The sequence below is a fragment of the Balaenoptera musculus genome, chromosome 7, assembly GCF_009873245.2.
Source record: "Balaenoptera musculus isolate JJ_BM4_2016_0621 chromosome 7, mBalMus1.pri.v3, whole genome shotgun sequence".
Lineage (NCBI taxonomy): Eukaryota > Metazoa > Chordata > Mammalia > Artiodactyla > Balaenopteridae > Balaenoptera > Balaenoptera musculus.
Window position 1 is genome coordinate 108,857,256 of NC_045791.1, and position 20,570 is coordinate 108,877,825.

The following is a 20,570-nucleotide window of genomic DNA, read 5'->3' on the forward strand; positions in this document are numbered from 1 at the left end:
TGGAGATGAATGCCCACTAGGCCTTGGATGCTAGCATATGACTAAGTGGTGCCTGACTAAATAATAACATGGTGATACCAGTAAACCCTGCGGTTCCCCTGAGGGCCCGTGTCTGGTGGGGAAACCCAGAGTCTGGAATGAATTTGTTCTATGTAGATTTCATGCTCATGTCAAGTCCTTGTTTCCCACTGGAGAACAAAGAGGAGTTTGCATAGAAGAAAAGGGAGGTGGTTTAACCAGAAGGGCCGTCTGAAAATTATAGATTCCTGTACAGTCAGCATTAATATGCTGCTTTTCCAACATATAAAGGGGGATTGAATTGCAAGAGTGTCGGTGATAAAGGGTGCATTTGTGGAATGATAACCTGATTGGCGTTCCTGCCTTTTGAATGGCTGACGAGGTCTAATTGGCATATAACGCCCTATAAATTTATTAGCGGGCCTCGCCTCTCATTGGTGGACCTTCTACTGTTAACCACCAAGAAATTACCAATTTTCAGGAGTTAGTCACTCAAGTCGCACTATAACTGGGTTTAAAAAAAAAAAAATCCACGCCGCTCATGTTATAAATCAGGCTTATGCCTCATACTGCAGGGCTCCGGCAGCAAATTAGTCACTTGGGTAGGGGAGTTTGGGGCAAGTGGGTTGCAGGGAAGAGCCCGTATTTACCGGGAAGCCCCACTGCCCCCCACTTCTCCGCTCAGCCGTTGCCTGCCCCAGGGCCCCAGCTGCTCAGGCCACCGCCGGGCTGGGTAGAAATTGCAGTTTTGTGGCCGTTCTTGTCCAGCGCTTTGATGTTCTCAGGGATACTTTCAACCCCCGGGCATATCACGCAAAGAGGACACATCCACCCTCTTATTTCGGGAGCAAAATAGAAATATGCAGGATCAGACATAATTATTTCAATTACTTCTCTCTGGTGTTCGAGACACACACTCAAGAGTCACAAATTAGAAAATAATATTCACATGTTTCTTCTAATGGGTAACAGATTAGAGGCATTTTATCTTTTAAAATAATTTCCAAATGTGCCCCGGAGAGTCTGGGAAGGGGCGGGAGAGAGGTGTGGAAACGTAGACACGGCTTTTCCAGGCTAGCCAGAGGCCCCCCGTTGGAGCCAAGACCTGGGGACGGCCGTGTGCAGGAGGCGCGTCTGCAATGTGCTCTCGGTTGTTCAGACTTGTGTTATTTTCATCCCTTTTTTTCTACTGGAAACTAGCAGAGACGGGGCTGCACATTTTCTCACTGACCACCGTGTAAACTCAATCCTCGCTTGTTGATGTACATGTGAACCCCCTTTTTGATCCCCGCGTGCCACCTCTTCAGCCGTGCTTTCTACCCACACCCCGCCCCCCACATTGGCGTGTCTCTACTCATTTTTCTGTCCCATCAAATTCCTGAAGCTAATCTGTGCCCCTCAGTCTGCCCAGGAGTGTCAGAGGGGATGAAGACAGAGGCTGCAGTGGCCCCAGGCCCCCAGGGCACCGTGTTCTGATGCAGGGATATCATGTCCCTCTAAATCATAAGGGCCCTCACAGTGCCTTTTTCATAATGGAATTGGTTTTTGTCAATTCTTGTTTTGAAACATTGATTTCTTCTACTCTGGAAAACAGGTGGGCAGTTTCTTCTAGAACGAAACACACAAGTCCCACATGACCCGGCAGCAGCTGTACCCCATGGCATTCATCCCAGAGAAAGAAGGCTTACGTTCACACAAAGACCTTTTAACGAATGTTCACGCAGTTTTATTTGTAACAGCCCAGAATAGGAGACGTCCTTCAGCGGGTGATCCGGTTAAGCAAGCTGGGGCACACCCGTGCCGTGGAATAGTACTCAGCAATGCAAAGGAGTGAGCAGTGATACACACAACAGCTTGGATGGGTCATCAGAGAATTACACTGAGTGAATAAAGCCCATCCCCAAAGACTACAGGCCACATGATTCCATTTACAAAACATTCTTAAAATGGCAAAATTATGGACACGGAACAGACGAGTGGTTGCCAGGGTGTTGGGGATGCAGAGAATGGGCAGGAGGGAGGTGGGTATGGTTATAAAAGGGCAACCAGAGGGACCCTTGTAAGGGAAATGCTCCTTATCTTGACTGTGGAGGTAGATACGGAAACTTACCTTTAATGAGATTGCATAGAACTAAATCCATACGCACGAATACGAACTGCAAGTAAAATGGGAAATCTGAACGCGATGGCTGGATTGTATCGATAGCAAGATATCTTGATCATTATATTGTGCTGTAGTTTTTCAGTATGCTACCATTGGGGGACACTAGGTAAGGGGTGCATGGGATCTCTCGGTATTTCTTCTAACTACGTGTGAATCTACAGTTCTATCAAATTTTAAGTTATAAAAACAAAGCAAAATCAATGGTGGCTTCCGTAAAAAAGAATCAAGACTCCTTAAGGAAACAGCTTATTCCAGATCTGAGAAAGTAGGATGGACCTAGGACATCCTGCTGTGCCAGAAAGCAAGAGGCCGACAGGGCGTAAGGGTGACGTGTCAGATAGAACAGCACGCAGCACACAGGGGCTCCCGCTGGCCAAACTGGAACAATTTAAGAATCAAAAAGCATAATGTCGATAATAGTTTATATGACACACTTAGTTTTTTAAAGTCTAAGAATCTACAGTGATACTCCAGAAAGGGGCAGGGGGGTACCTCTCCTTTATAGAAGATGCCAACTAATAAACAGAAAGAATGAGAGAATCGGAAAAGCTCTGTCTTGTAACTGAGAATGTAATAATTGATCAGCGATCATCAAGTGATGCCACAGCACTTGTGGCGGAAAGGTCTTAGAGGAACAGGAGATTCACCAGCTCGAGGTATCCGCCCCCAGATCACTTGTTAGTTTTAAGAGGAAGAAGGTTCCAGAGAGAGGACAGGGCCAGGGGCCCTGCTTTAACCCTGTGCTCAGACTTGGCCTTGGGACCACCCCCCCAGTCTGCACCTCCTGATGTGACAGAGGAGAACGTGCCACCTGTGTAGTATTCACAACAGAAATATGTGACCTGAATCAAATCAGACAAAACAGGGTGGGGGACCTTCTACCGTAGAAATAGCTTGGAGTCCTTGAAACAATCAACATAATGAAAGACCAAAAAGGGGAGGGAGCTGTTTGTTAGATTAGAGGAGATGAAAGAAATGGGGTGACCAAGTGCATCACATCCTCATTGACTGACTTCTGAATTGGAAGAAAAATTCAACTCTAGAGGACATTTTGGGATCATTTGGGGAAAACCGAATATAGACCACATATTAGCAATAATAATGTTATATTATTTTTGAGGTGCTGGAGTTATAATAGTATGAGCCATAAAAAGGCAGGCATGAAATGTCGGAGACTCACACAGTGGTATCTGTGTGAGGGAACAAGAGAGCATTCCGATTCTGGATTTTATCTTTAATTGTGGTAAAATACATATAACATCAAATTTACCGTCTTAGTCAACGTTGTGTACAGTCCAGTGGCAGTAAGTACATTCACATTGTCACGCAGCCATCACCACCATTCTCTCCAAATCTTTTTCATCTTCCCAAACTGAAGCTCTGTCCCAATTAAACAGTAACTCCCATCCCCTCTCCCCGAGTCCTTGAAAGCCACCCTTCTACCTTCTGCCGCTATGAATTTGGCCACTCTCGGGACCTCATGTAAGAGGAATCACACAATATTTTTTGCGTGCAGCTGGCTTATTTCACTTAGCATCATGTCCTCAAGGTTCATAAATGTTGCAGCCAATGTCAGAATTCCCTTCATTTTTAAGGCTGAATAATATTCCACTGCATAGATAGACTACATTTTGTTCATCTGTCGATGAACCTTCGAGTTGCACCTCTTGGCTATTGTGAGTAATGCCGTGAACACAGGTGTACAAATATCCCTTTCAGTTCTTCTGGCTATAAACCCAGAATTGGAATTGCTGGATCCTGCAGTCATTCTGTTTCGTTTTTTGAGGCGCCTCCATACTATTTTCCCAGGGTCTGGATTTTTGACACATTTAAAATGGAGTGTTGGCTGTCTCGATGAAATGCTTTTTTTCTAAAAGCCTTTTTGAAGTCTCTCAAACATCCTCACGCACAAGGACAGATCGGAAAGCCCAGAGCATGGGCTTGAGAGCAGAGACTCGCCCTGGTCTCCTTGCTGCCCCAGCGAGCGGTCCCGCCTTGGACAAAACCATCCGCAGAAAGGGACTGGCTGATGGGACTTCCCAGTTACGTCAGGTTGTAAAATATATTTGGGGGATAGATGTGGTAGTAGCTGGTTCTTAACTTTGCCAAGTTAGGAAATTAAATAAATCATTTACTATCACCATGATTTCGTGAAAGGACACGTTAGCACCCAGAAGGCAGAAAGAATGTAGCATCAGAAAAAGACCTGCCTTAAAAATTTTAAAATCTAGCTTTATGGAAACGCCACTACAGTGAATTGGCGACAGCTTTGCCACCAACTGATACTTGAAAGCAACTGGCCTTTCCTGGGCCAGCTAGAGAATTTATGGGGCTCAGTAGAGAATGAAACTGTGCGGCCCTTGTCCAGTAATTATCAGGAATTTCAAGACAGCACCCTTAGACCATTACACCAAGCACAGGCCCCTTCTGAGCTCAGGGTCCAGCTGCAGAGCTTGCACCCAGGTGAAGCCGGCATCGGGCTAGTGAACCCCTGAGGTCTTCTTCATGCCACTGTGCTAAGATTCCCTCTCCAGGAAAAAGCAGAGCAGATAGACTCGAGTGTCGCCATTAATGTTTTAATGTCTTAATATCAAAGACAATGCCATTGGGCAAGTTAAACTCTGTGTCAGTTGTGGAAAATAAAACATCTGACCAGTTTCTGCCTTCTGATCCCATTGGATAGAAGTTTGGTGCTTTTAAGGAAGAAATTTAGCTTTAGCTTCTTTCATAGTAAATGCTTTCCTTACTCCAGAGAATTCACGTATACACTCCTGATGAATCATTCCTGCGATCAGCCCCACCCCTTCACAACCAGATTTAGAAAAAAATACCACCTAGTGGATGTGTAGATTTGGGTCTGATATTTTTAACATTTACGATTAGTTGAGAATGAAAAACTAGCATTCTTCATTTGTTGGGTTTTCTCTAAGAGGGTCTCTAATCAAATTGCAGTTGTCATTACATTGGAACGGAATTCATCTTGGCCCGTGTGACTGGCTGCTGGCAAGTCATCCGCACTGTAAGGGATGCGTCAGTCCAGCTGACCCCTGATCATATTAGCGTCTTTCAGCATGTTCCTGTGTTTTCATATTTTGAAAAAAAATAACACGCAAATTTGTTTTAAGTGCCCTTATCCATTTGCAAACCCTCTGAAATGCTTTTCCTCTTTTAAAATCTGTTTTGCTGCTGTTGTTATTGTTTTGTTTGTTTTGCCATTGAGGAACCATGTGATTCTTCCAATCCCCTCTGCGCACCCACTCCCAGAAAAAATTAAAAGGAAATCTACATTAAGATGATTCTTTATTGTTTAAAATCAATCATCTTGTGTCTTTTTTTTTTTTTTTTTTTTTTAAAGGAAGGAATTTGTGTTTTGAATATTTATTTATTTATTTATTTATTTATTTATGGCTGTGTTGGGTCTTCGTTTCTGTGCGAGGGCTTTCTCCAGTTGCGGCGAGCGGGGGCCACTCTTCATCGCGGTGCGCGGGCCTCTCACTATCGTGGCCTCTCTTGTTGCGGAGCACAGGCTCCAGATGCGCAGGCTCAGTAATTGCGGCTCACGGGCCCAGTTGCTCCGCGGCATGTGGGATCCTCCCAGACCAGGGCTCGAACCCGTGTCCCCTGCATTGGCAGGCGGATTCTCAACCACTGCGCCACCAGGGAAGCCCTCATCTTGTGTCTTAAAAAATAATAATATTACCAAAGACTGTAGTTCTTAAAGCCACTTGGCAGTTTTTTCTAGAAACCTACTCAAAACTCTCCATTGCTTTCCAAATGTGTCACCACTCCATAACCTACACCCCCCCCCCCCCCCCCTCTCTCTCTCTCTCTCTCTCTCTCTCTCTCTGTGTTTAATGACCACTTAGCCAGCAACCACCGGGTCATGCTTGGCCCTCTGCCCCACTCCATCCTGTCGCTCGATTTTTCTTTTAAGAACAGCTGTGGAGTTTTTGCTCCCTGGTGTTTAAAGGGCACTGGTGCACACCCAGCAAAGGCTTATATCCATTTTACAGTATTCCGAGTGGAGGAAAAGGGCCATTTCTCTTCCCTTATCTGTTTATGATGTGATATGTTCCAAAGCCGATCCCATCAGCCACTGTTATGGTGAACTTAATTCGCTGTGATGGGGGTCCTGCCAACAGGGCCGTCGAGAGTGCCGCCGAGGTGTGTCCCGTTTCATGCCACATTACGCAGAATCTAGGACCGCCTCACTTGACTGGCTCGGGCTCCCTCTCACTTGGCACAGATTTATCGGGATTTATGCTTTAAAACAGTTGTCCGCCTTTTTTCTAATGTTGAACTACAGAAACATCCAGTGTGTGTGTGGCTCCTGCAGCTTAGCTAGGGTTACTGTGTAAAACCACACACTCAATTTGCAAACTAACTCACAAACTTAATTTATCAGACTAGCTTTGCACGTAACAATAAAGGCGTCTGTGCTAAAATTCCAGCGAGATGACCTGTGTCTGTGAGTGGAAATGACAAGGAGGAAGCAGAGAGACAAGAAGAGAGTCTGTGAGTGGAGGAGGGGTGCTATGGCCGTGTTTCCCCTTAACTTCCTATGTCTTCTTGTCTTATTTTACGATAGATTAGAAAATAGGGGGAAATCGTGAAAACTTCAAAATAAAAAATATTTTCAATAAAAATATTGAAAATAAAAACCATTGAAAATTTTAAAAATTGAAAAAAATGTTGAAAATATTTCAGCTGCTTCTGGAACAATCTGATGTTCTGCCTTTTTCTACTGGCATAACCTGCTTCCGAAAATGATTCCCCTAAGAGTTAGACTTTCTCTAAATTGCTCTCAGCGCCCCCACTCTGCTTCCTCCCCACTCCACCTGCCGCCTGCACCGGCCTCTAGGTTCCCTGTCCACTGCCCCCAGCTCTGTCCGTTGCACCCGGAAGACAGCCCTCCAACCCTGCCCTGCCTTCCCTTGACCCATACCCACCTTTTCTAACCTGGTGGCCTCCTGAGTGGACAGTTACAGGGTTGACACGGGTGGGCTCTGGGGACTGTGATTCCAGGGACCGCAAATAAATGCAGCAGGTTCTTTCATTCTGGAATGAATTTCCCATGAGCGGAGCCTGGGAAAGCAGTGCAGGGCGCTCGCAGCAGGCCAGTGGGTGAGGGAGACTCTCCGGGCCGCTCGCCGGGGCAGTGATGCCACCTCTGGGGGTCACGGTGCTGGTGGCAGCAGGACAGCATCCGCTGGAGCGACCCCTCGGCTGCATCTCTGCCTCGTCTGGGAGTGGCCCGAGGTTGAGCTGGTCCCGAACAAGGTGGTTGAAAGCTATGAGTCAGTGGCTGCCCTCGGTGCTACTCGATGTACAGATGTATTTGTCCAGACGGAAAGCTCAGCAGAGGCATTCCGTTGCACAGACCCGGTAAGCGGGGGGACGTCTGGCCCGACTGTGCGGGGCTCACCCGGTCCCAGGGGGGCAGCGAGCACCTTCCATCCATCATTTACCTCCCAAGCAGTTGCTCCGGGGGGCCTTGAGCTTCAGAACCTTCAGCCTCTCCAGAGGGGAAACCGAGATCACGGAGAGGATGAGTGCAGCCCCGCTCCCCGAAAGGCCCAGGTCTCTTTTTCCCTGCGAGCACTGGCACATCGCAGACACCTAACAGGTTGTGGAACTTGAGCCGGGTTTTGTGCATTAATTCGTCTAATGCCTCCTCACGTCCAGGCCAGCGCGAGCCGGTGACCCAGCCTGACATCTCCTTTATTCCTGCTTTGAGGTTCCGAAGCAAAATCCTCCTAGGTTGCCTCAGATCTTTAGAGGGGTGATGTTGCATTTGCGTCACTGCTTGTATCCTGGGATATATTCCCACTCAGCCCGGTCAGGTTCCAAACAGGCAGGTGCTGGGAGATGCCCGGTGCTCATGACAACAAAGCCACGCGGGCCCCAGGCCTCCACCGGGACCTTGGACTAAGGTGTGGGGGGAGACCAGCGCCCTTATCCTCACCTTCTGGGATGGCGCGGGGCCTCCACCTGAGCACAAGCTCTCGCTCCTGGGCTGCCGGGGCCGGAATCTGCCCACCCGCCCCCAGCCCCTGCTACCTGGCACACTTCACTGTGACTCGCCGAAGTAATAAGCCTAATGCAGTTGACTTTATTTAATTAATAATGATCCTGTTCTGTTCCTCCGAGCTCATAAAGCACCCTGCAGGTTGGCAAAAACACTCATAATATTGATCCGAAGTCAGGCAGGATGTTTATTTTGTCTTTGCCCCGTGAGCATAAATCCTTGTTCATTGCCTCCTGCTCTCTGCATGTGGGATTTACAGTGGCCAGTTCCTTAAAAGCTTTTGGTAATTAAGGAATAAATAGCCATCAGTCTTTGTTGGCTGCCCTCCCCCATCCCGAGGCCGGCCCCCTTGGCAACGCGGCCGGGGGAGAAAGCATGCGTGCCGGGGCTCGCAGTGGGCCGGGGTCTTCCCCTGCAGAGAGAGGAAGCCCCTCTGTTTTCCTAACATATTGTTCCAGCCCCCTCTACCATGCCTCCCCTCCCAGTTCCTGTTTTGCTTGAGGCCGAAAGACACTTGGGAAATTCCTTGCTGCTAGCTAGCGCTTTCTTTCCTCTTCCTGGCCTCTTGGGTCACCATTTAAAGCCGTGCAGGTCTCCTCCAGTTTCTCCTCCTCATCCCTGAGGACATTCCTCCACTCCGGTATACTTTGCTACAAAATCTCCTTTGAAATCACTGTTGAGAGACTTCCCTAGAGGTCCAGTGGTTAAGGCTCCACGCTTCCAATGCAGGGGGCGCGGGTTCGATCCCTGGTCAGGGAACTAAGATCCCACATGCCGCGCGGGGTGGCCAAATAAATAAATAAAGTCACTATTGAAAAATCCTTTCCCACCCCGTGAGGGGGAAAGAAGAAAGATGTTTCTGGAAGAAGCAGTGTGATAAGCACCCAAAAAGCTCTTGGCCTTGTAACATTTGGGAGGAGGGTCTCCCATCAAAATGAACACATTAGACTTGACACTGAGGGGGCTTTTGGGAAAGGCCATTCCTGCCCAGCGTCTTAGCCAGAGAAAGCCTCGTTTGTGGAGATGGAAAGGCTGACCACTCCTCACGTCACCCCAAAATATCGTCCATCCTGCCTCCACGATGGGCCCCTTGAGGACCAGGGAACGTCTGGTCACGGCTCCCGGGTCTGCTCCTGGGGACCACAGAACAGTGCTGAAAGCCAGTCAGAAGCTTTGTGGTTATTTGCTAAAATGGTCTTTGCTGGGAATCCAGCGCATTAACCTTGTTACCCTTGGCCACCTGCTGGGCCCTCCCTGCCAGACCCCAAACACAGCTGGTGGCAGCCGAGTGTGTGTGGCTGCATCCTTGTGGCCCTCCAGTGGACAGAGGAGGGGCCACCGACCGCATCAAGACGGCGTTTCTCTAAGGGGGGTGGCCCCGGTCTCGTGCGGCTCCAACTCAGCCTCAGCTTTCCCGAAGGGTCTGTGAGACCCGCCCTGCCCTTTGCTCCTTGCTGACAGCACACATTTGCGGTGCTCCAGTGACGTCATGGCCACCAACGGGGACAGGTCCCCCCCGGGACCCGGCTGCTAGAGAGGCTGCTGTCCTGAGCGCTGGCATCTGCATTGGCTTCCGTTCCACTCAGTCTCCCCCACACACATTGGTGATTTCCTTTCTCTTCATTCTGCATTTATTGTTATTCCCAAATAATTTTGGTAAGAAAAACAATGGGAGAGAAAAACCCTCCCTCCCGCTGATCTAGACAGGTTGTCTAGATCAGCACTCTCCTCTGCAAGGATGGAGAAGTTCTAGATCCCGTCATAGAGACGCTCTAGATCATCTGCACTGCCCGAGACAGCCACCGCCAGCCCTGGCGCCACTGAGTACTTTACCTGTGTGACGCGTCTAGAGGAGCGGGACTTGTTGTTTTATCTGGATTAATTTAAACACCTGTGTGTGGCTCATGCTGCCCCCGGGGTGGTACAGCTCTAGATTCTCCAAAGCGACGCACACTTGACCCATCACCACGTGGTGAGATGGTTGAAGAGGACGGGCGGGCGGAGTGCTGGGGACTCAGCTGGAATCCCACAACCCAGGCGATGCCCTTCCAGGTGGGACCAAGTTTCCTTACTCGGGAGGTGGCAGAGCCCGGAGGAAGAGCTCAGGCAGTGACCACCGGGGACAGCCGCTCGGCCGTCACAGGTCACGGGTCGGGGACCCAGCAAGACCGTCTTCACCTTCTAAAATGTGGGGGAGTGATGGCAGGACCTACGCCACCAGGTGTTGTCAGAATGAAACCAGATAATTACTCGGCCCAGCGGCTAACACATCAGAAGGACTTAATAAACCTTAGCTCTGAAGCTGCTGGGGATTTTCCTAGGGTGTGTAACGGAGTCCAGCTGTTTTACCAGCGACCTGTCCATGGTCGATCACCGCGTGCCCATTGCTTGGCTCATGCCGAATGGTAAATAAAGGTCAAGGAAGGATGAGAAAGGCTTAAAGTTTACTATAAAACTGCAAACAGGGCTTCCCTCGTGGCGCAGTGGTTGAGAGTCTGCCTGCCAATGCAGGGGACACGGGTTCGAGCCCTGGTCTGGGAAGATCCCACATGCCGCAGAGCAGCTGGGCCCGTGAGCCACAACTACTGAGCCTGCACATCTGGAGCCTGTGCTCTGTAACAAGAGAGGCCGCGATAGTGAGAGGCCCGCGCACCGCGATGAAGAGTGGCCCCCGCTTGCCGCAACTGGAGAAAGCCCTCGCACAGAAACGAAGACCCAACACAGCCAAAACAATAAAATAAATAAAGAATTATTTTTTAAAAAAAAACTGCAAACAAAGATTGACATATACACAGTACTATATATAAAACAGATAACTAATAAGGACCTACTATATAGCACAGGGAACTCTACTCAGTACTCTGTAATGACCTATATGGGATAAGAATCTAAAAAAGTGGATATGGGTATATGCATAGTGGATTCACTGTGCTATACACCTGAAACTAACACAACACTGTAAATCAACTATACTCCAATAAAAATTTTGAAAAAACAAAGAAAAAGAAAGAAAAATACCTAAAAACGCCCCCCCCCCCCAAAAAAAACAGCAAACATTGTTGAGGACAACATCCTAGTCAATTCACATGGCCAAGGCATCCCTCTGCGGCTTTTCTGCTCACTGGGCTAAGAAGGCACTGGTCCCCGTATCAGGCAGGCTGAAGTGCTAGGGACACCCAACCCTTCCCGTGACACCCTTCAGTTACTTGAGGGCAGATGAACCCTCACAATGGGTTGCTGTCTTTGTCCCCACTGTAATCAGGTACAGTGCTGTCACGTGGCTGGTCTTGCCCCAGTGGCATCCTTGGCTCCTGGATGCCCGCAGACCTCACCTGGCTCGCCACTGACCCACGTGTTTCCCCAGAGCTGAGCACCACAGTGGTCTTCCAGCGCCTGGCACAGCGGCCCTCGCCCCAGGACTGGCCCCCGGGACTCACGATGGAACCCAGCCCAGCCCACACGTGGGTCGTGGCCACAGAGATTGGAATGAAGCTCTACTTCCCCACAACCCTGAACTCCCACGTTTTCTTCTGCAAACGTAAATGCTCATTTCTGACCCCTCATTTTCTCTTCTCGACACTAACCTTGATTCTGTCATGGTCTGAGCTAGCCGTCCTCGACGTGTGAGCGTCACCTGGTTTATGTTAATCGGCCCCGGGAGCTGCTGACACCGCAGTGGACGGGAGGGGACCAGAGTCAGCCTCGCTCACATTCAGGCACGCGTGGTCTAGAAAGCCCTCCCGCCCTCTCCGTCCGGTCCCCACGGGCTGGGAGAGCCCAACATCCATCCTTCTCCAGAGAGGAGATGCAGCCGGTCCACAGGCCGGTCTTGAAGCCCAGCGCCATCTGGGGGCCTGATCCCCAGTCCCCAGCTGGGGCCGCGTCCATCCACAGCCCTGTCAGCCTGGATGGTGTGGGATTCCTCAGGTCTTGGCATCCGGCTGTCCTAATTCAAAAAAGGAAAAGCCGTGTCCGTCAATTCCAGACTCCACCCTTTTCCCCATCTTCTGAAGCTTGCCACAAAAATGACCCATCGGGGCTTCCCTGGTGGCGCAGTGGTTGAGACTCTGCCTGCCAATGCAGGGGACACGGGTTCGAGTCCTGCCCTGGGAAGATCCCACATGCCGCGGAGCAACTAGGCCTGTGAGCCACAACTACTGAGCCTGCGCGTCTGGAGCCTGTGCTCCGCAACAAGAGAGGCCGCGATAGCGAGAGACCCGCGCACCGCAATGAAGAGTGGCCCCCGCTCGCCGCAACTAGAGAAAGCCCTAGCACAGAAATGAAGACCCAACACAGCCAAAAATAAATTAATTAATTAATTAATAAAAATAAGGTATCACTTACTTTAAAAAAAAAAAAAAATGACCCATCTCTTTTCCTGAAGCCTTTCCTTTATGTCATGATTTCCCAAAACATGGCCACAATTCTGCTGTCACACATGCATGGTGTTCAGCATTCGACATGTAGGTCACTCGTGAGAACGTGGAGGGTGTTCCGGGGTCAGGAATCGTCAACAAAGCCGGTCCCTGTTGTCACCATCGTCACCGTCACCAGCAGCACCATCACAGTAAGCGCTCCTGCGGCTTGCAGGTGGCACCTCCTCAGTGGGACCTCGCAGTATTTACTGGTGCTGACAGTTGATTCCATTTGGCAGGCACTAAATCTGCGGGTTGCAGGTGAGGTGTGCCCCAGGGATCACCTTTGGTGGAGCCTTGGCCGAGTCAACACCCTTCAAGGTCAAGTGCGGCAAAGCCTCATCTGTCCGGCTGCAGGCCTAGCAGACCAGCTGAGCCCGGCAGACCCCACAGGACCCTAGACTCACGGCTTCCGAGACCTGGGCCCCAGGCTCACACCCCAGGCGGTCTCCTGGGCCCAGAGAGCATGGACGGCTACCTAGAAAGGGTTTCATCTTAGGCAAGAAGGAGAGAAAATATTTACTATTGTGCCTTCGATTGTATCTTGTCTTTCTCTTTGGGGGGATTGGGTTGGTGTCTTTCTTCTGATTAGTGGCCCGTTCTCTCATTTTCCCTGGTCCCGTGCAGTTGATTTATTTAAAGGTGTGTCAGCACAGGCCTCAAATGAGGAGCCGGGCCTCCTCCTTTCTGCTGATGGCCGGCCGTGCCAATAATTCATTTTTTAGCTCATTAGCCAACGGAGGCTGTGAGCCGCGGGCCTCCAGGGGACTGGAATGAGGTGAGGTGATCTACTGCCAGCTACGCTGCTCTTGAACTGGCCTTCCTTGGGGAAGAAGAAAGGCTAGACCGAGACAAGCCGGGAATCCCAGAAGCAAGATTGGGACGTCAGAGTCTCCATTAGGGTATCTGTGCTTTGGCATCATGGTTTCTTGGGGCGAATGGTTTTAGACAGAATATTCTCGCAGAAAAGGAATCATTGTCAGAGTATCCATCTTTCACACGGTAACTGTTGGCACAGAAACCAAGTGGAAACAATGGACCATGTGGCTGTCCAGTGTATTGGTCAGACCAGCTGCCATAACAAAATACCATAGACGGGGGTAGAGGAGGTGGAGGGGTTAAATAATAGAAGTTATTTTCTCACAGCTCCGGAGGCTGAAAGTCCAAGGTCAGGGTGTCGGCAGGGTTGCTTTCTGTTGAGGCCTCTTCCTGGCCTGCAGACCCACCTACCGGCTGTGTCCTCTCCTCTGTGCACGAGGAGAAAGAGTTCCCAGCTGTCTCTTCTCCTTCTTATACGGACCAGGACCGTGACCTTGGTCAACCTCAATTACTTCCTAAATGCTCTGTCTTCAAATACAGTCATATTGGGTGGGGTAGGGCTTCAGCACATGAATCTGGGGGGGACACAGTTCAGTCCATAACATCCAGGAAGGCTTTAGATGCCTCAAGGCCACGGGCAGAGGCCAACCAGACTTGGCCCCAGTGGTCCTGACAGCTATGGGGTCGTTTGAATTTGCTGAGCGCTCCTCATCCCAGTGTCTCAGGTCCTTCTGCACCCTGGAGGGGGAGCCCCACAGGACACCCATGGGTTTGTCAAGGCCTCTGGCCAGGGTCCCCTCACCCACCCAGCGGGAGTGTCAGGCCCCACCCCCCTGCCACCAACACCACCTCGTCACCTGCGCCACCCCCATGGGGAGCACTTGTGTGCATGACAGCAATGCGAATCTTGAGAGATGTTATTCTCTTCAAGCATCACGACACCCACGGCTGCCGTTTGTCAGGTGACCACTGTGCACGGCCAGCACATCATCCAAACACGTGACTTCAAATTCCAAAACCACCTTGCCTGCTGTAGACGTCACTGTGCCCGTTTTACAGGTGAGGAAACGAGACCCCAAGCAGTGACTGAAGTTGCAAAAGTCTGCACCACAAAGAAGAACAAAGCAAGCACATAAATGCCAGCCTCTCCAAGGCCGAAAACCGCAGCCTTTTAGCTCAACGTGGATTCTCTTCTCCCTCCCTCTGGCCGCTGCAGGAAGCATGCAGAATTAAGCTTTCCTCCTAGTTTGTTAGCGTGGACACTGACCACAGGACATAGGCTGTAGCTAATATTAAGTGCTGATGCACGCGTGGGGGTTGCTGAATTAGCTCCCACAAAACGGAAACGTTCCCGAATCCCCTGTTCCTTCCAGCTGGATTTCAGCTGTGGAGAAGCAGCACGACTGACACAGACTCAAGGCCCAGTGGTCTGCCTTCCTTTGCTCTCCGGCCTCCTGGTGTCTGAAAAAAAAAACCAAAACACTGAAACATCACCGTCCTGCAGGACCCAGAAGCCGGCATCGAATGCTTATTTTTAAATAACACAAGAAGTTTTGGTGAAGAGCCGTGGTCCTGTCAGATAATAAAAACCACGCACTGAACAGATCTGGGGGCGCCCTTGGTGGAGGTGAGGGGCCATGTGGACGTGGGGCTGGGAGAGGTGGACCCCAACGAGAAGGCTGCCCAGAGGCTTTCACTGGTTTTGTCTCCTTGCAGCATCGCTTGGGGACGGTTCCCAGTATCAAGCCTGTTTTCTGTATTTGAGTTGTTGGAGGTTCTGAAACCCTTACAAATAATCATCACGCCGCTCCAAGCCAAGGAAGCCCAAGCCCCAGGCCCTTCTCCCTGTTCCTCATTTCACATACATAATCTCAGAGTCTTCCTCTTAAAGAAGTCTCCCCAAATGGTATGTGTTTTCAGCCCCACGATACCTGGACCCGCCTTTATTACGTATTGCAAATGACACTGATTTTTAAAAGCAAAGAACAGCTTAAATGCACTCATCATTCAGACACGTGTCGAGTTCAGTGAATTCAGGTGAGCTTGGGGTGGGGCGTTCCCCAAGAGAACACACTGACCACGGGAGAGGAGCTAGAAGCTGGGGGGTCTGACCTCGTTCTTTGGCTGGGGTCTTCGAATATTTTTTAAAAAATGGAATAATTGCAGTTAGGACTCTAGCTACCATGTTCCGTCCTCTGGTTTATCCCTGAATGACTTGGCAATGAGTATTAAAATCAACCGGAGCAGAGTAGAAGAGGTCTGATTTTAATGCCTACCAAAAAATGAGAATTAGCAGATTGGAACTTGAAAATCTGGCTGTTATCTCTCCCACTACTGTCCCTTTTCATTTAATTCGCGTTTTGCTCTTCGGCGATTTATGAAATGCATCAACATATGTTTAATACATTTTAAATAAGGTTTTTAAATAACACGAAAAGCACGGCCCGTCCTGGGGTTTTTTTGTCTTTCACCTCTTCCGGTATCTCCAAGGTGTTGCCGGCGCTTTTGTGCTTGCGTTTTGGCCCAAGTCAGGGATGGTGTGCAGCCGGCCTCCGAGCTGCGGGCGCTGGTGTGAGTTCTCGGCTACAGCCACGCGCTTGTCCTGGAAATCGCCTAATGAAAAGGGTCGGGGGGTCGCTCGGGGGTCCCTCGTATGGACCAGGAAGTGAAGCAAAACTAATCCAGATTTACTCCTGGAAGAAAATGTTTGCCTAAGTATTTAGAAACAGATTAGGGCTAACCCGACACTAGATCACCAGGAGCAATGTAAACACGGGTAAAAGGTGTAAACAGGGCCTTTATTCTGTACTTGGAAAGGAAAAATGTCACGGGGGTAACGAGTTTTCTTTCTCCAGTCTAGCGGAGGCCCCAGGTGATTCCTCTGTGTGGTTTGTAGCTATGTACCCTCCTGACTCCCCCGGAGAAAATGCTGAGTTTTAGGAGAGGGCAATTGTGGATCACTGTATATGTATGTCTCTGGGGGTGATTACAGTCACTTCTTATCTCTAGGGCTTCTGTTTCTTCTTTCATCAGCCTCATCAAAGAGCATCCGTCCGGGGACTTCCCTGGCGGTCCCAGTGGTTAAGGCTTTGCCTTCCACTGCAGGGGGTGCAGGTTCAATCCCTGGTGGGGGAGCTAGGATCCCACATGCCTCGCGGCCATAAAACAGAAGCAATATTGTAACAAATTCAATAAAGACTTTAAAAAAATTGTCCACATCAAAAAAAAAAAAAGCATCTGTCCGGCCTAAGGTCCCCCACCCCACTCCCCCTACCTCCCTCACTGCCCCGGCCTCATTCTGTTCCCAGACTCTCTCATTTCAAGAACTACTTGTGAAATCTCACTTCTGTCTTTTGCATTTCCCCCCCACACTTTTTTTCCCCCAGCAGTGCTGCAGTCTTGAGGATTACTGAGTTGTTTTCAGTGGTTTTCACCTTTATTAGAAGAGGCAACACCCAAATCCACCATTAGCGGCCCAAGTGCAGGAGTAGACGGTCCGGGGTCTTCTCCTTCCGGTCAATATGAACACACCTTGCTGTTGGTTTCTTCTGCTCTCTTTCTTCAGCTCCTCTTCCCATCCTGCCCCCTCCTCCCTTCCCCAGCCCTCCTTCCAGATGTCTCAGGCAACATCCTGTCCTCTCTGGGCCCCAGAGAGGGGGCCTGTTGCCACTCCCACCCCGCTGGGGTCATGCTCCTGGGGGAGGGGCACCAGCTGCCATGCTCATCGTGCCTCACACCTTCCCTCCCCATGTCCTCCTGCCCTCTGCACCCTAACCCACCTGCCTGGCCTCCGAGGCTGGGCCCCAGCCCACTTTCCCTCGAAAACCCACCCGGCTGCTCTTTGTGTTGAAGGAGTTGTTGACGCCCTCACCGCGGCTCCCCCAGGTATCCCGAGAGCTAACAGCCGAGCAGGGTCACTTGCATCCCTTTTCCCCATTGGATTCGCTGCCTTTTCATATGTGGTCTGTAGCAACATTTTCTTCTACGGGAGTGTGTATAAGACCCCCGAGCTCACACACACCCGCTCCCCGGCCGATGAGGTTGAGAACTAAGCCCTCGAGGTCACACCAGGTGGGAGAGCCCGCCGGCCGCCCTGCCCCCTGGACTCCAGCCACGTGGTCTGTAATCCTGGCTCTGACTGTGGCGCTTAAAGTGGATCGGGCCTCCGGGCCTGTGGCATCCATCCTGCGTTGGGTGGGACCCCGGGCAGCAGGGTGATTCTTCTGGGGCCACAAAAAGCACAAGAAATCCCATGAGAGCTCAAGGCCGATCCCCGGTTCTCACACCTTAGGGCGTCAGAATCCCCTGCAGGGCTGGTTAAAACACATCCCAGGGGTTCTGATTCTGGGGACTGGGATGGGGCCTGAGAACCTGCATCTCTAACAGGTGCCCAGCTGGTGCTCCTGGTGGGGACCCACTTTGTACACTGTAGGGAAGCCTTTCCCCGGAGGGGGGCTTCCTGGTGCCGGGTGAAGACACTTGTCACCGCCCCCTGGACGCCTCTGGACCACGCACCACACGGTGGTCGCTGGGCAGAGGGGTGCAGCCTCGGTTCTCCCGCGTGATCGTGACCTCGCCTGTCTGGTGACTCTTGCAGGGAAGAGAAGGAGCGGTGGATCCGGGCCAAGTACGAGCAGAAGCTCTTCCTGGCCCCGCTGTCGTGCACGGAGCTGTCCCTGGGCCAGCACCTGCTGCGGGCCACCGCCGACGAGGACCTGCGGGTGGTCATCTTGCTGCTGGCGCATGGCTCCCGGGACGAAGTGAACGAGACCTGCGGGGAGGGGGACGGCCGCACGGCACTGCACCTGGCCTGCCGGAAGGGCAATGTGGTCCTGGCCCAGCTCCTCATCTGGGTAGGTCGCCCACGTGCCCTCGGCCGGGAGCCGAGTCGCGGCGGGCACTTAGCGCTGCTCCGCGGGCATCATTCCGGGAGAAGGCTATCGTTGCCCGCCTGGAAGTGGGAAGCATTAGTAATAGGGAATTTAGGATTTGGGGCGGGGGGCTCCCTTTCAGCCCAGCTGTGTGAGGGCACACACAGAGCACCAGTTTAAAAGGGAGGAATGAAGTCTCCTTACGCGGGCACAGTGGTCCACTTTGCACAGCATTTGCTAGCGTTTCTGCCGAGTTCATCTTTGGGATGACCCCCCCGCCTTGGGTCAAGCATAGTTGGTGATGTCGCTCTTGTTGCTTTGACAAAAGACTCCCATCATCGTTTTGTGGGGAAGGGGGGAAGGGAGAGGATATAAACTGAACGGTTTATGTGGTTTTCCCGTTGCCACACCTTTGGATTTTTCGTTTACATAACACAAAAATGCTGGACCCTAGACTTTGAGATTTGATGTGATTGGAGTTTGTCAAAGGGCTTCTTCTGGACTCTTCCGATTAATTTCCACTGGGGAAAGTTATCTTTTTAATCTCTATTGAAGCATTTGCCACGCAGCTTGAATGGGGAGAAGAAAGGGAGAAAATGACAGTGCCAGCCAGGAGCTGCTTCTGAGAAGCCCACGCCCCCTGCCTGGCCGCTGCCTGCGTGCCTTTGGGGTCCTCGGCCACAGCAGGTCCCCATTCGAAGGGTGGCAGAAAGGTGCCCATTGAGAGGGTCCTGGGTAGGGAGGGGAGGTGTGTGCTCACCAGTAGTGGGACACTGTGCAGAGGTGGGTCACCTGCTGGGGGCTCTTCTGTTCCCAACCCCAGGGGCAGGCGATGGGTCTGTCCAGCACAGCTGAGAACGATGCCAGTTTCTACATATTTTTACCTGACTCTTGGGATGGGTGTGATGGGAGAATTAGATACACAGATATCAGAATCACTCAATGTTCAGCTTCATGTTAGCAGTTGCATATGAGTCTGCTGGGGCTGCCCTGACAAAACACTACAGACTCGGGGGATTAAACAACAGAAATTTATTTTCTCACAGTTCTGGAGGCCAGAAGTCCAAGTCCAAGGTCAAGGTGAGGGCAGGGTCTTTTTTCCCTGAGGCCTCCTCTCCTTGCTTGCAGACTTCTCTCTGTGTCCTCACAGGGCCTTTCCTCTGTGTGCACATGCATCCCTGCTGTCTTTTTCTCTTCTTATAAGGACACAGGTCATATTCGATTAGGGCCCCACCCATATGACCTCAGTTAACCTTAATTACCTCTTTAAAGGCCCTATCTCCAAATACAGGCACATTCCTATGTTGGGACTTCAACATATAAAGTTTGGGGGAACACAGTTAGTTCCATTAACAAATTGCATGCCATCTTTCCCCCTCAAATTGGCCAAGAGTTCCTTTAATGCTAATGCTTCCTGAAGACGAGAGATGAGACTCCCATCCATGGTGGTGGAAGAAGTGGACATCGGTCCACCCTTTCTCGAGAGCCAGAAGCTTAAAAATATTTGTGTAATTTAATCTCGTATTACCCCTTCTAGTCATCACTCTGACAGTCAGAGATCCTGAGAAAGATTCAATGCGAGGATGTACACCACAGCACTATTTAGACCAATGACAACTTTAAAACACTACGTATAGGGACTTCCTGGTGGTCCAGTGGGTGAGACTCCACACTCCCAATGCAGGGGGCCTGGGTTCAATCCCTGGTCAGGATTCTATCCCCACATTCATGCCATAACTAAGAGTCCGCATGCCGCAACCAAAAAAAAAAAGATCCTGCATGCACAACGAAGACCGGCACAGCCAAAATAAATAAATAATAATTTTTAAAAAATAATAAAAAATATAAAACACAATGTGTAGCTACCGAGGACAGAGTAACTGAGTTACGTTCATACGGAGGAATATTCTATGGCTATTATATGTCATGCTTTTGAATAACTTTTAATGATCTGAGAAAATGATCAGAGCACCAAGTTCAGTAAAAAAAAAAAAAAAGATACCAATTATTTGTGCAAGTTTTATCTCAGTTATTCATATATGCGTTTAGATTCAAAGAAAAACCATTAGAAGGAAATCCGCTGAGAGATTAACCAAGATTATCTCTGAATAGCGAGATTATACATGATTTTTTCTCCTTGTGCTCTTATATATTACCTATGTATTTCCTACAATGAAAATGAATCGCCTGTGAGATCAAAAGTGTGATCGTTTTTTGTGTTTATAATTGGAAAGTCAAAATGGAAATAGCAAAAC

At 50.2% G+C, this 20,570-nt stretch overlaps 1 protein-coding gene across 10 annotated transcripts in view; it reads left to right on the forward strand.

The window, feature by feature from the left end:
* Positions 1-20,570, forward strand: part of AGAP1 (ArfGAP with GTPase domain, ankyrin repeat and PH domain 1) — a 549,508-nt gene that overhangs the window by 520,643 nt on the left and 8,295 nt on the right. For all 10 annotated transcript variants that reach the window (XM_036857335.1, XM_036857336.1, XM_036857337.1 and 7 more), the window contains one exon: positions 18,042-18,297. In XM_036857335.1, the coding sequence (XP_036713230.1) occupies positions 18,042-18,297 (256 nt within the window). The remainder of the gene's footprint in view (positions 1-18,041; positions 18,298-20,570) is intronic.